The 15,941-nt window shown below is 43.4% G+C and overlaps 1 protein-coding gene across 6 annotated transcripts in view; it reads right to left on the minus strand.

Annotated features, from left to right (window-relative positions):
- Positions 1-906: 906 nt before the first annotated feature.
- Positions 907-15,941, minus strand: part of PIK3CB (phosphatidylinositol-4,5-bisphosphate 3-kinase catalytic subunit beta) — a 171,114-nt gene continuing 156,079 nt past the window's right edge. For 5 of the 6 annotated variants that reach the window (XM_014602894.3, XM_019478733.2, XM_059730924.1 and 2 more), the window contains 5 exons: positions 11,779-11,946; positions 11,450-11,573; positions 9,113-9,258; positions 3,497-3,629; positions 907-2,432 (listed from right to left, as the gene is read on the minus strand). In XM_014602894.3, coding sequence (XP_014458380.1) covers positions 2,295-2,432; positions 3,497-3,629; positions 9,113-9,258; positions 11,450-11,573; positions 11,779-11,946 — 709 coding nt within the window. In that variant the 3' untranslated portion in view covers positions 907-2,294. Of the gene's footprint in view, positions 2,433-2,861; positions 2,946-3,496; positions 3,630-9,112; positions 9,259-11,449; positions 11,574-11,778; positions 11,947-15,941 lie in introns of all 6 variants that reach the window. The other variant, XR_002087481.2, reaches the window with a different exon arrangement.

Raw genomic sequence — 15,941 nt, forward strand, 5'->3', positions numbered from 1 at the left:
GCCAATTCGGGGGACAGTGATTCGATTCCATGATTAAAATCACTGTCCCGAATTGATTTGGCCAAATATGATTCAGAGATTCGGCCGCCAACGAATTGACCAAATCTCCAAATCGAGCGGGCCCCATCCCATGCCCGCTCTCCAAGCCCCGTCAATGGCTGCCTGCCCAGCCCCAGGGTCCAGGCACTTAAAAAAGAAAAGGCCCCAACTCACGTCTGGCAGAGGTCTCCCCATGGCCCCCCTCCTCCCTCCTTTAGCCCCTCCGCCACACTTACCGGCATGGAGTCCAGGTCCAGCTCCCTGTGGCAGCAAGCAGGGACTGCCCGAATCACCAAATCTCTTCTGAAGCTTTTCTGAATCGATTCGGAGGCTTTGAATCAATTCAGACCTTTTTATTGGTCTCCTGATTAGATTCGGAATCAGAGATTTGGCTGCCGAATTAGCAGCCAAAGCTTTGCACAGCCCTATTGAGTATCTCTGCTCTTGCAAAGCAGAATAAACATGTCCAACAAAAGGCTGTGAGTGCTCATTTTTAGGTAACTAATTAGCTGAAGATGATGCATCTCCCTTTACTCTGAAGACAGATTGTGGCCAGTGAAAGAGTTTTTTCTCCCTTTCCACTATTTGTTCCTGTTCCTGCTCCTGCCAGCAGGGGGATGATATACCACACAGTGATCATTAATAAATAAGAAAACAATTGATCTATTACCAAACAGTTACAATAGACTTTACTTGCGATGTCAGAAACAGCAGAGTATGAGGGAAAAAATATTCCCAACAGTGAAGAGCAGTACTGACATTTCAGCCCTTGAATATCCAAAAAAAAGCCAAGCCATTATACACAACACTACCTGGGCTCAGATCTATCTTCTGAGCTTTAAAGAGAACAAGACATTCACTATGAACAAAAGTAAAATCATCTTTAATGAAATTTCTATGTAAAACAATTGTTTAGTCAAAGGTAAATATATATTTAATTCTATTTCAAATGTCAACAAGAATTGAGAGCTACCAGTGTTCTCTGGAGAACAAACAGTAGTTAAGTTCCATCTTGCTGATGTTCAGAAACAGTATGTTACACCTTAAACCAGCAGTTCCTATTGCACATATCAGAATTGCTCTCCATGTAAGCACCAGAAAGTCTGGTACCTCACAAAATAAATTAAAACAAATCCTGTTTCTTGAGCAACCATTTTAAACTGAACACAAATATCATGGTAAAGTAATGTTACTGCAAGCTTTTAATAAATATAGTAAAAACAGATTTATAGTTCATTGGTGTTTTCTACAATGTCAATTTTTACACATGGATTTTTTAAAACCATAAATAATTGCCTTGTTGAACAATTTCCTTTTTTTTGGTACATACGCTCTGTTAATCGGTGCTTTATTACACACAAACGCATATACACACGCACACACATATCACAAAGTGGGTCTGTGCATGCCTCAAGTCTGGAACATGGACTTCAATGGAAGACTTTCAAGCAACTCTGTTAAACATGGAATAGCTTTGCTTCTTGCAAAAGTTAAAAGAAGAGGTTAAATTTCTCCATCTTCTTGAAGGGACTTTCAAAAGCAATCACAGTTGATTTAATTTTGCTCCAGCTGAAGTCGGTATGAATTTATGAACAACAGGCCAATACTTAGCACTTGTAGGTATTCCATCCTTCTTGAAGAACTCCCCCAAGAAATCTTACAAATGTCTATATGCTGTTCTTTTGGCAGCAGGATAAGACTTTAAGCAGCTCCCTATAGTAAACAATACTGTGGTTGCTATTTACAGTAGTTTTAATCCATCTGTGCCAGTGTGGCAGATTTCATATGAAAAATATACACAATATGGTCATTTTTAGCCAAAATTAAGATATCAACCCCCCACACCCCCCAACAACAAAAACAACAACACCACCTTACTCCTCTTTTAAGCTTCAATTTTAAAATAATGAACCGTTCCAAGAGAGGTATTTCAACCTCCTGAGTGTGTTAGAGTATATTACCCCAACATATAAAAACAAATATTTACTCTGTCTTAAAGTACCATATAATTAAAAAATGCCTAGTAGCTCTCCGCGTGCAAAGTCAGCAGGAACTGATTATCCAGGAAGTTTACTGTTTGTACAGAAAAATTTTGGGATCAAGCATTTGGAAGCAGAGTGCAAAAGAATCAGGAATTATTCAGGCCATTTCCTGTTTTCTTTTTTTTAAATATTCTGTTGGTCCAAGCTACAGATCCCTTTTTAAAACACGCATTGGCAGGGTAACGTTCGGCTTAGTGCAAATCCAACACACACCTAGGATCTGTAATCCTTCCTAACAGTGTGAGCCATCCAATTCACTTTAGTAGTCCAACTTTCCCGGAGTGCTTCATCAAATTTTTGTTTAAATTGCTTTAGTGCATCTTCCTCACTCTTCCCTAAGGCAAGAGAGTCCTACAGAACAATAAGAAAACAAAAATAAGGCTTAAAGTGTAAAAGCTGCTTATGTCCCCCTTGGCATTCTAAAGTAGTCTAAAATCATATTCTGCTTTTTCAACTTGAGGAAACTGTAGGATGTTTTTGAGAAACTTTCTGTGCTCTCTCTAGCCAGTGTTTCCTTGTTTCCTGTTAAAACAGTAAGAGAATTGCTGAAGAACAGGTCCCTAAGCTCACAGGTCAGCAACATCCTGAAGATGACAACTCAGTGTTGGACAACAGAGAAATGAATCAGCTGGGGAATCTAAAAATGACCGCTGGCAAAAGCTGGTATGGGAAATGTACTTTTGCCTGAAGGCCGCAAACATGCTGCATGTTACAACATGCTAGTCTGTTTTATTTTCTAAAATATCCTAATAGCCCCTAATATGAAGGCATGCTACCTACTGTTTAGATCAATGGTTCTCAACCTCTTTAGACTCAAGGCACCTCTCAGCAAATGCTGGCTTTTCGCTTTCATTCAGTTCTTTACTACAGAAAAATAATAAAGCAATCTTCAGTTGCAACGAATCCATAAAGACCACAACAGGTCAGAATGTTTGACACAATGGATTTCTTTTTCAAACCACTGATTTATCTTGTAAATTATGAGGTAGTGTTTCCATACTTATCAATGCTAATAGTGAGTGGCACCCTTAAAAAGATCTTGCAGCACCCTGGTTTAGATGCTATTACCTTTTATTTTGACTCAGAAATTATGTTAACCTTTTTTCCCCCTTACATCACTGGGCTCCCAGGTTGATTTCTGATGTAAAATACATGCTGTTCTAAATACACTTAGCACCCCTGAGAATCGGTACATTGACACACAGAAAAATCTCGTTTCAGTGTCTTACATACTGCATGGAGGAGGGAAACTGGCATCTCCATTCTAGAAAGCGCTTGAGGAAATCTCAAAACATTTATATGGAATGGAGTCTCAGAGAAATGGACTTGGAAAAATAAGCTGCTTAGCTGTGGGATCATAAGATCAAATCCAGAAGATGTACTAAGTCACACTGAGCTTTAGCTTTTGTTCTTACCTTTAGATACTGGATATCCTTGATAGACGTTAGTTCTGGAAGACCTGCAGTTAACATCAGTGCAAAGAGTGTGATAAAGAGGTTACCATGTCTTCGCAGAATCAAGTAGGCTTCTTCACAATACTGGCGGAACCTTAACATCCATCAAAAAATATACACACAATGAGTGTGGAGTATAAGAAAATACAATGAGAGCAATCTTTAAATAGAGTCTCCTATCCCAATGCAAATATTTTTAAATGAAAGTAAATTCATCATTCTACTGCTGTCTAATATAATACTTGTGCGTTTTAAGCCTTCAACTGTTCCAATTCTTTTTGTTTGTCAACACAAAGTGCATCAAGACAACATCAAATTGAACTGTAGGTTTACTGGCAACATATCTCCAATCGCAGACAGTTTTATAGCTCCGCCTACCAGAAAGAAGTAATGAAGAGATTTGCCAAACAATGTCTACACATCGCTCTCCCGATTACTTTGCCAGGTGACAATTTCCAGAGCAAAATGACAGCAGAGACCAGAGGAAAGCACAGAAAAATACTTCCCAGGAAGATGCAGAAAGGAGGTAGAAAGAGAAGAAAGGACTGTGGTGCTTCATTGTTGGTTTTTTTCCTTGTTAGCTGGGAACCTAAAAGATGTGAGCTGGCTTCAAGGTCTTAAGAACAAATGATGAATCCATACTTCCCTTCTGTCCTTCATCATCTGCTATAACCAGATTTCTTCCCTTCCTGTTCCACCCTAATTTATGTAGATGAGTTAGAGTTTGGAGTAATGAGAAAAAAAGGTAAGAAAGGAGTTATGGATGCTCGAGCAGATGTGGTTCTTAAGATGCATAGCCAAATGGATTCTATTCCTAAAGTATGAGCATCCAATACAAGTATGCTTGGATTTGTTCTTGCTACAGGGCAGTATCTATTTAGATTGTACCTGCACCCTAGTATCACACCTCTGCCCACCAGCAGAAAAGGGCAGAAAGGGCTCAACAGTCAGAGAAAGACTATGCTTCACTAGCAGGACACGAGATTACTGTAAGGCAAGAGACAATTCTCTCTTTTTCAGTTAATTCAAAGTCCCCTTGTACTCCACTCTGGGTGACTGACAAGCAATTGTCTGTTTCAGTGGAAATCAGCACTGTTACTCCTTCTTAAACAATGCTTACCAAAAGAGTATCTGATTGATTGAAAAACAGTAACCAGCAACAGCATTTTGTAAATGTGTCAGTTAAAATCCATATTGCTACTGTAAGCAGCTGAGAGACAGGGACATTCTTCCAAAAAGGTAGCAAAGGCTTCCTGAGGCCTGAAGAAACAGACCCACATGTGACTATATGGAACATACCTGATCAAGTTGTAAAGTCATTCTTATATACCTAGAGACTAGGGCTGTGCAAAGTTTAGGTCGCTGATTTGATTCAGTGGAGATTCTGCCCGATTCGATGGCTGAATCTCCAAATTGAATCAGGAAACCCATTAATCTCTCCAAATCAAATCAGAAGCCTCCGATTTGACTGGGAGAGATTCCATGATTCAGATAGATACAGCTTGATATGTTTTTTCTACATACCTCAAGGTACCAGGCAGCTTGTAAATGCTAAGATGGTGGGGAGGATGGAGCATCCTATGGGAGCACGGGAGAGGGGTAGGGGTGGACCAGCACTTCTAGTCCACTTCTAGGTCTGCTGCGGAGTGCATGGGGGACCCTCCCCCTACCCCCTGGCTCAGCGACTGGTGCCTCCTGGGTCTGGGGGGCACCTAGGGTCCCCGTGCAGCCGATCACTGAGCCAGCAGGGCGTTGGGGGGGAGGGGGGGGAGGGGGGGGACTGCTGCTGAGCATGTGGGGGGCTCCCTTGTGCTCCTGTGGGATGCTCCATCCACCCCACCATCTCAGCATTCACGAGCCATGTCTGGTACCTCAAAGTAGGTAAAAGCAAAAAAAAACCATTTAAAAGCTGTGTCTATGGCTGAATCACTGATTTTCTGAATCAGAATCAAATCTTCAGATTTGGATTTGGCCAAATCGAATTGGGACAGCAATCTGAATCAAGTAATCAAATCACTGTCTCCTGAATCAGGCTGAAACCAAATCCAAATCAAATATGGCCTGCTTCGCAAACCCCTACTAGAGACCTACTTTGATAATTCTGTGAGGGTACTGCCTATCCCATAATTCTGTCAGCAAAGGCCATAAATAGTCTAGGTATGTTTGACTGCATTCATCCTGGAAGATGAATAAATCACTCTGAATGAAACTTAAACAAGTCTAGGCCAGACTTCAGGACAAAGCCTGAAAATAACAGAGTCCCATAAGAAATGGGTCAAGGACAGACAAAGATGAAGTCTTGAATCCTTCCTTACTCTTTTACCTAATATAATAGCTAATAAAAAGAGAGTCTTCATTGACAGGAAGTATTGTGAACTAGTTGCTGAGCACCATCAACCCATCAATATGCTAATATCCCAAGAAGGAAGGGAAAAGCTTAAGGAATCTAGCTCATATAAAGTGAAATATCTAGTGTAACCTTGGATGGGAGAGTGGTATGCAAATGCTGTTGTTAAGGTGGACACTTATAAAACTGAAAAGAAAATCTAGACTGTTTCATAGCTAATAAATAACTCAAATATTGTTGATAGGGTCGTTGTTGTTGAGAAAAGCTGGAGCCAAAACAGAAAACCTTCTGGGTCTTCGAATGAACCGTAGCGGCTGGCTGAGGACTATATGCTGCCATGCTCTGAATGACTAAAAGGTGCAGCAGAGCAGTGGGTGTGATCCAGAGAGGAATATAACATATACAGAGCTAAAAAGCCTCCTGTAAGAAGAAAGGTGACCTGACCTTCCTGCCTTGCAGAGGATTGGGGGAACATGGGCACATACTTCAGGGTAACCAGTGGGGCCATGACTAACATGTATATGAATACTGGACTGGTAGCTTTGGAGAATAGCAGGAGGGGGTTGCTTTACAACTCAAGGCTAAGTACAGGCAGTCAAAAAGCCCACGACTGAATCAATTAAATCTGCAGGTTTCTCTAAACCGCATGAATTGAATTGATAAGGAAGTGAACTGATGTTCACTTTTCAAACAGGAAAAGCAGCCAGACCCCTTCAGTGGCCAAAACCTGTAGCACTAGAGCATGCCTAGAGGGCGGGAGGCACTAGAGCATGCCTCCCAGCCTGCTGGCCACTGCAGAGAGCTGGAAGCCATGCAGTTCCCCAAGTCACACCCCAGCCTCAGCCTCTGGGCCAGCTGAAGTAGGGGTATGGGAGGGGAAAAACCCATTCCTCCAGCCTGGCACCAGACACCCAGATGGGAGGAGCCTGGCGGGAGGGGGCAGGGGGGTAGGAAGGGGGAAGCTCAAACCCAGGGATTTCCTCCAGCTGCCAGGAGCTGGGAGTGGGGCTGGAATCCAGCAACCATGACCTCTCCTTTGTCTTTGGGACAGCTGAAGGAGGTAGCAGGGGAAGCATGTGCTGGGGCTTGGTTCCACCTCTTGGAGCTGGGAGCCAGGAGCAGGACTGGAGTCCCCCAGCTACATCATCCTCCCCCACCCCACCCCCTCAGTCTTTGGGCTGGCTGGGGAGGGAGGGCAGGCAGGGAAAACCCACATGGGACTTGGCTCCACCCCTGGAGCTGGGAGCTAGGAGCATGGCTGGAGTCTCCCAGCCACAACCCCCTCAGCCTCTGGTCCAGCTAAGGGGGAAAGAGCGGGGGAAGCCTGCACCCAGGCTTTGCTCCACCCCCTGGAGCCAGGAGTGGGGCTGGAGTCCCCCAGCCATGCCCCCCTCCTCAGCCTCCAGGCCAGAGACTGAGAAGGGGGGCATGGCTAGGGACTCCAGTCCCACTCCCATCTCTGGGGGGATGGAGCAAAGCCCTGGTGCGGGCTCCCCCTGACCAAACTCCATGTGGGCCAGACACTGAGGAGGGAGGCATGGCTGGAGAACTCCAGCTACGCTCTTGGCTCCTGAGGTGGAGCTAAGACCCTCCTCCACCCCAACCCCAGGCTGCTTCTGGCTGGGGGGGTCCAGTGCTGGGCCAGAGGGATGGGTTCCCCATCCCCACAACCCTCTCTTCAGCCAGCTAGGTGTGCTAGTGTTCTGGGTAGGGAACACAGGGGCAGAGTAGACCCTGCTCTGCTGGAGCAGGCAGCACAGCCCAGGGCTGCAAATCATCCGACGATGCTGGGGAACCATGAGTTAACTTGAACTAGGAAGAGTTATGCGCTAGAAGTTCCATAAACCGGTTTGACTTAAATCTGTTATGTCTGATTCTACATTCAGTCGGGTTCATCTTAAACCAGTTTTAGCCATTTTGAAAGCAGCTTAAGTGTACTGAACTTCTGTTCTGTTACAGGTTTAAACCTGTTTCCAATCACTTAAACTGGTTTATGTGCAACTTTTATCTCTAGCCCAAAGGCTTAGCTTCTGCTGTAGCAGCTCAAGTTCTGCTACTAGAGAGTGGGAGAACTGGTGTACTAGCTATGAAAAACGTGTACAATACCACAATAAAATGTCCCTAGGGCCCCAGCCACACACACACACAAAAAAAAAAAAAAAAAACGACAGCAAAATGAAAGTTTACTAGCTGCTTAATAACTATACTGCTAAGCGCTAACACTAAAATAAGACTTGGAAAGAAGCAGACTGATCTTTGCTGCCAGAGGTATTAAAAAGGATGCAAGGAATGAAAACTTGCTTTATGCTCTCAGAGGGGAATGTGAGAACATTAAAAGGACAGGCAAAGCAGCTGACACTTAAAGAACACGGTACAAACACACAAAGAATGGAGCTCATGCAGAAAACCTCTGAACAAGGAGAAAGGAATCTAGGAAGTACTCCATGCATCCAGGTCAGGATAGAGAAAGACCAATGGTAAGCAGGTGGTTAAGTTGGTGCTTACAAAGTAACTTTGAATGCCAGCTCTCTTGTCTTCATGATCCTGGTAGGGAGAGCTATACTGCTGACACTAACTGTTGTTGCTGGATAGCATGGTAGAAAGAGGGGCATCTGATAAAGCTCAGTAGAAAAATCAGCCTGCTATCAGCAAAATTGTGCTGTGATAGCTAGAATCTGATGGTACTGGAATGGCAGCAGGGTAGCAGAAATGGTGATATTGTTTTTCACAAAACAACTGAAAAGTGTGATAAAAAAAAATGTGGGGCTTACTTTTTCACTGAGGAAAGTAATTTACAGATACACGAAACACCAATTAAAACACTCCTGTACTTCCAAGCAAACCCTTTTTTTCTTTTTTCATCATGTCAAACTCTCATCATATCAAGTACATAATATGGTTACAGATCTCTGTTTTGTGGTTGTGGCATCACCAGTGAGAATGCAGACTTTTGAAACAATATTTGGTATACTTATATACCAGCAGGACACAGCATTGTATCTTAAAACTTATATTCAAATTAAATGGATTCTTCTTTAAGTGGATAAAATGCCTTTATTTTTGCTAAGGTTTCTTAGTTTCTCAGTCTAATCACATCTGTAGAGAAGATCACTTCATGTTTTAATATACATGCAGGGAAAGTATGGTGGAAGTGAGAAGCATGTTTTATTCTTGATGCAAAGCGAAGACATACAATACATCTTTATTTCAGGTATCTAAACAATACTTACCGACCAAATTTTTCAGTGTTTCCTGTTTTGCCTTGCTGAATAACATGAATGAAATCATAAGTGAGAATGAAAGGCACTCGTTCCCTTTTAATCCCAAATTTGGATTTAAAGTTTCCAAGAATATGCCCAAAATCTATGTGGAAGAGCTAAAAATAGAAATGAAAATTAATTTCTCCAGGAAAATATTTTACTTTAATTTGTTTAAAAGTTATCTACCTATCAAGAGCAAGTTACTTAAAATGCACCTCTCAGTAATCCTTATTCCCTGGCCTTTGCTCCACCTTTTGATGCTTATAAAGGATATGTAATTCTTTATTTTCAAAGTGTTTCAAAATTAAAACTGAGAAATCAGTGCCAACAGCCAGACTGTTCTGCACATGTAAGAAGGCAATACTCTCCATAAATAAGCAGATTTCAGTTTATGGCTATGGCAATGAAGAACATTATTTATCTATTTCAGGGTTGTATACTACTAGTCATCACCAACATCCATGTAAAGTCTGCAACAGCAAGTCAGTAGCAGATTTCACGAAATCTTGTACATCCTCCTTTTCAGAGTCAAACTTGTGGCTGGGCCAAGGTGTCCTTTTGGTTGGCTGATAAGTAGGCAAAGGTTTAGGGGAAGAAGTGACTGTTGGGATGGTATCAGAGAAAATGTTTCTATATATAAATAAAATGTTGATAATGCTGTTCTAAGAATAAGAAAGTAGGCCACAGATGGACAGATTTTTACTGAAAAAGGATAAAAACTACAATAAAAATCAAAATTCAACATGGAAAATGTTTCTCCTGAGAGCATACTTGGGACATGGGTTCAAAGCAGTATACAGTACCATGCAGATACCCAAGCTAACTGTAAAGCAGCTGTTTGGGTATTGGAAGCTGGACAACTGCGTTAGTATGTTGCTCTGCCTGGGCTAATTAACCCTGCTCCTCAACAGAACTAAGGGGCCCAGACTGGCTGCCAGGCCAACACAGCTATACTGCTTTGGGCACTGGAACCTGCTTGGAATGAATTATTTCAGGCATTTCTTCCATGGCTCTACACTGTGCTCTACAGGGTTAAAACTAGGGGTGCACCAATAGAGATTTTTGCGGGTGATACCGACAGCCGATTTCTAAGGATGCATATCAGTTGATACTAATCCAATTTCTGATACCCAGCCTGGCAGTGTGGAGAGCTGCGTTCAGCTGGTAAGTCTGTTGTGATGCAAGGGGAGGGGAGAGGGAAGGGGCATTGGGGGTGCAGATCAAGGCCCCCCACGGTGAGAGAGGATGTGGGGCTGGGGCAGGGGCTGCCCAGCCGGGGTGGGGTGGGCATGGGACAGTGCCATGGTTTGTCAGGTGCGCAGGGAGGGCGGGGGTAGGTCCTGCCACTGCGTGTTGCTCCGCCAGGAGCTGCTGGTTCGGTGGCTCATACAGTGCTCCCTTGCTCGTCTGGTGGTTCCTGCCACTGCTCCCGCCGCTTGTCTAGAATGTCACAGGGGAGTGGGCATGTGCCCCCGGATCTGCGCAGAGTGGGGTGGGGCTGTGCTGGGAAGGGGCTATGGTGAATTTGTGCCCTCCTGGACGAGTGGTGGCAGCACAGTGCGAGCCGCCGGAAGAGCAGGCAAGCACTGGACGAGCCACTGCACCAGCAGCTCCAAGCCAATCGGCAGGAGCCACCCCCGCTCCCCACACCCGTCGGCAGGCACCATCCCATGCCCGCCCCGGCAGGGCAGTGCTTGCCCCAGCCCCTCCCCAACTGTGGGAGCCTTGATCTGTACCCCCAACTCCTTTCTTCCCCCCTCCCCTTCTACCACACCAGACTTACCGGCTGGACGCAGCTCTCTAAGCTGCCAAGCTATGCTCCTTGCAACCTGTGCTGCGCTGCAGCTGCGTGCATGCACGGGCCATTTATCGGCCTGATATGGCTGATTTCTGATATAGTAAATTTTCTTTATATTGGTGCTGATCCAATATTGGACTGATGTATGCACCTCTAGTTAAAACCCCTTGTGCCAATATTTTCAAGGTTGGTTTTTGCAAGGTTTTCCGATTATGGCTACAGTTCAATCAACACTGTCCAAAAAGGCTTAATGTGGCCTTCGGAAGAGTGAGTTATACAGGGAAATTTACCTGACACAATTATTATAATCTACATTTGCCTTTCAATCCACTAGCGTCCCTTGATTTAAATCTTTAAAATTTACTTGTTTTATCCAGGTCTACAAGAAGTCTACTTATTCTAAATTAGCAGCTGCTTAAAATTAAGACAAAGTTAACTAAAAAATGTAAAATGAGCCTTGTTCTATAACTCGGAATAATAATTTAGGATATCTTTAACAGGGTTCTTACCTGACCATTCTTTCTGACCATGATATTGTCACTATGCCTGTCACCAATTCCAAGCACATAAGTAGCTACACAGTAGCCAGCACAAGACAGGGTGAACTCTTCAATAGCTCGATCCAAGTCATCTCTAAAAATACAAAACACAAGAAAGAGTTACGAAAAACTCATCTTGTGTGTTAACATTAAGAAAACACATGAATTTGCTGAAATTGGATCACATGGACATTTTAAAACAGGGTTTGTGTTTTTTCTTCTTATGCCTCAAAGACAATTTTACCTCATGGGGAAGTTTATATCGTAAGTTGTAAGCAAGAAAATGTAATAAAATTTACCCTAAATTGTATTCCTTTAGCCAGTTTAAGAGAGCATCTTTGTTGAAGGCAGCAGCAGCAGCAACATTGCTACTATTTAGCTGAATATCTGCAATAGTTTCTGAACTTGAAACAGCCTCAATAAGGCCAGAGTGGTCTCCTGTGGCTAAACAGCCATACGGCAACATCCTGAAACAAACAAAAGAAAAAAGGTAGAAGAAAAATAAATAAAAAGATTAGGAACAATATATTAAATGTGTAAATATTTCCTGAATGGATATCTATGCTAATTTTATGAGGAACTCTTCAAAGTTAATATATGGACATGCTTTCAGAAATAAAAGATAAGTACTTCATTAGAAGTACAAATAAATAATGGGAAAAATGAAACAAATCAGCTTTTCATTGAAGTGTAATTCTGTAATAGGGATGATAGAGGGAGCTATAACTTTTCATTTGTAGTTTACTGTGTAAATGAAGCAATTTATATAGTTACTCTCACTTAAAAATCCTTTCACACTGTCACATGGGGTTTGAAAAGACGTTTGTGTAAATAAGCATCAAGTTACTCTATAGTAGAATCTCTATTCTCCTATTTCAATTAACAGTTCTAGTGTGCCACCCCTAAATATGCATATAGTAATACTTTCCAGCATTTGAAAACTATAAACAGAAACATGTAAAAGACAGGGACAATTTTTAATTCTACTTAAACTAGCCTGGCTTTATAAAGTGTTTATATAATTCCTCAAAAAATGTTTGCACTGAAGCATGGAAAGTTACAGGTAAGTGCATGAAACAAGGGGAGATGTAACTAAAAGTAAGTTTTTTCTCCAGTTCAATTTCTCATCTTCAAGAGAGGCAATGATCATGTTTGCTGTAAGAGAAAAAATGTGTTGATTTAATTTATGAGTTTGCCCCCACCCTCCCCACAAATACTGAGGAACACTGTGGTATTTCACCCTATATGTTTAAGGGCATAGGATGCTTTGGTGCACCACTAACAAGTACAAAGTAATAGTGCATATTATCTAATGGAAGTCATATGCTTTTAGTATGGTGAGAGCATGTGACATGCAAGATCTTCAGTCTAATTGAACTAGGACTCCTGAAATGACACATACTCATTCAGTACTGGTGATCATGGGGCACTGAGTAGAAGGACACCCAGATTTGGGACCTTTCTGGAGACAATTATGGAACAACTGCCCATTTAAGCTGCAGTTATGGAATGTGGTACATTTACTTTATTTTGAAGTTCCAAATATGAGCTTTATCATAGGATACCAAAAGGACACCAGCTTAACAAAAAACAACCCCAAAACAGAACGAAACACATGCTCCACACATTAATATGCCACCCATGTTTTGCAAGGTGGTTAGTTTTGAGAAATTATGGTAATTTTAGTATGTCAGTTTTATTGTTGACTGTCAAAGCCAAATGCACACACTACAAGTCACCAGGGCCAGTAGCAATGTTAATCTTTAGTGGACCACACAGCAAGTACGTTAGGTGGATTAGTACTCTGTCTAGTCTCCAGTTTGAGCCATTTTGTTTCCAGTAAAATAGAACTAAAATTAAAGATGACCAAAAGAAGTGCAAACAAGATGATTAGGGAGTAAAGAAGGGGTTATATAAACTAGGATTATTGTAAAGAGAAGTATTTTCATTAGAGATGCTGACCCTATTTACAGCTCAAATATAAAATTAGACTCAGCTAGTCTGGAGTTCTAATTGTATATTATTCCCACCACTAACTATGGGAAAATTATATCTTCAATACAGGAGCCAATTCTAACATTAACATATGGAAAAGTGTCTGATCTAAACTACACAAACACTGAACTATGTACACAAGTTTATGCAACAGTAATGACAAAACAGGTGCAAATATTATAAAGTCAATTACTGATTTTATAAATCAGTTCAATCCAACACTACACAAAGCCTAACATATATTGAGAGGAAGTCACAAAATATAAAATGGTTGAAATGACTCTGACCTATGAAAAACATACTGCAGTAGCAAAGAAGGACCAGAAGGTAAGCCCAGAGTATACTGCTGGAGGCCCCAACACCTTAGCTGTTTCCTTGTTTATGGAAGGGGTAGGGCCACCAAAGAGGCAAGCTGAGGCAGAGCTGGAGGGGAAGCTAAAAGGTTCATTCCAGCCTTACCTCCTAACCCCATCTAGATAGACAATTCTAAGACCACACAAAGAACTCAGGAAAACACCCTGTAACCTGGTGAGATTTGTTGAAATTACTATAGTGCAAGGGACTGTAAAACATCAGTGATGGCAGAGTATAGACCTAGGCCTAGGGTGGGCAAAATATGGCCCGCAGGCCAGATACGGCCTGGTAGGTCATTCTATCTAGCCCACAGGGCCCCTAAAAAATTTAGAAAATTAATATTTATCTGCCCCTGACTGCCTGTCAAAGATGACAGGAGTCAAGGGCAACAGGACCCAGGGGGGAAGCCGCCTGCAGGGCCAAGACTCGGTAGAAGCAAGGCTGACCTGGCCCCACCCCTCGCAGCCCATGCCGGGCACAGGGTTCTGGCTTGGGTCCCTGGGGCTATCCCTGCCTCCCTGCGCCAGAGGGAAATTCAGATAAGGAGGAGGGGAAAAAGGAAGGGAGGATCGTGGACAACTGCCCCAGTCCTCAGGGTCAGGCTAGGTCAGCTGCTACGGTCCCAGCACTGCAGCCGGGAACTATATAGTGATGGAGCGGCCAGCGGGGGATGGAGGGGAGTGGCAGTGAGCAGGCGGGTGTGCGGGCCGACCAGGGGCGAGCCGGGGCCCGTCTTTGCGCACGCGGGCTGTGGCCAGCAGCCTGGGCACGCGGGGCCGGAGAAGACCGCAGCGAGCTAGAATTGATTACGGACGCGTAGTGGTTGATTAAAAGATTGTTTACTTGCACCAAAAGATGGTAGTGGTGTAGGCTGGACAGCTTTCCAGGCACAGCTCCGCTTGAATCCCCGTTGGAGGATTACGACAAGTCAGCTCTTTTCCCCGGAGTTGTCGAGGCTCCGTGGATTCAGTTCCCCCGGAGTTTTTAGGGCTCCGTGGGTTCAGTTCCCTCCGGAGTGGCTGAATCTCCGTGGGTTCGTATGGCACTAATCTTCCCCGGAGTTATTAAAGTTCTGCGGGCTTGGTTCGGTTCCCTCTACCACGGAGTTGTTAAGGCTCCGAGGATCCGGTTTGGGTTTATAGGATAGGGATACGTCTAGAATTGCGCTCGGCGACGGGGAGAGGCCAAAGGCTATTTAGACCTCTGTTGCCTGCTTAAGAGAGGCGCATTGGGTCCGTAAAGGTCCACATCGCTTAGAGATCTTCACACAGCGTGAAGTCTCCTCCTCCTCCTGGCGAGTTTTCTCTCTCTCCAGGTTTCCTCTCTCTCCGGCTTGGGCGGAAACCACCCAAGCCTTTTGTATGGCTAGCAAGCCAATAGCTAGCCGCCACGTGTGCCTTTATTCAGAATTGGCCAATAATGTGGCGCGAACTCCCATACAAATGGCGGGAACTCCTTTACACCGTGCATCTCTGAGATGCAAAAGAAATGCACCATGCAAAGAAGCTGCAAATTTGGCGGGAAATTCCCCGTTGCACCGGAGTTCTCTCCCGCAGCAGAGAACTCCACTGTGCAAGGAAGCTGTAAGTTTAGCGGAAACATAATTTAGTGTTGCCGAAGCACACACAAACAAAAACTCACAACTTTGGGTTGTGACAGCGGGAAGCGGTGAAAGAGGCATCAAGCAGGCACACAGCATGCAGCGACAGCTGGGCAGGAGTGTGGGGCCTGCACTGGTGTCCCAGAGCCGGTGCCAGCAGGGCCCAGAGCAGGGCAGCAAATATGGTTTGCATATTTGTTTTAGGTTTCTTATTCCATAAAAATGAAGTTTCCAATTCTGAAAATGGATGCAGACTGGCAAACATTTGTGCTCATGAAGACCTGACTACTGAATCATGGCTTCAGATTGGAACTAAACTTGCTTAGGAAAACTGAGTAACTGAGGGGAAAAAAATTAAAGAACTGAATATACAAGTCTAAGAGACAACTGTGAAGCAGGATACCCTCCTTAACTACTGACATGAAAGTAGGAGAGATTTATTCAAGAGTAATCAAACTAAGATAAATGATATTAAACTAAAATTAATATAAATAAAACCTGCTTGACAAGAGC

Source organism: Alligator mississippiensis, chromosome 7 (genome assembly GCF_030867095.1).
Source record: "Alligator mississippiensis isolate rAllMis1 chromosome 7, rAllMis1, whole genome shotgun sequence".
NCBI classification, from domain to species: Eukaryota; Metazoa; Chordata; order Crocodylia; family Alligatoridae; genus Alligator; species Alligator mississippiensis.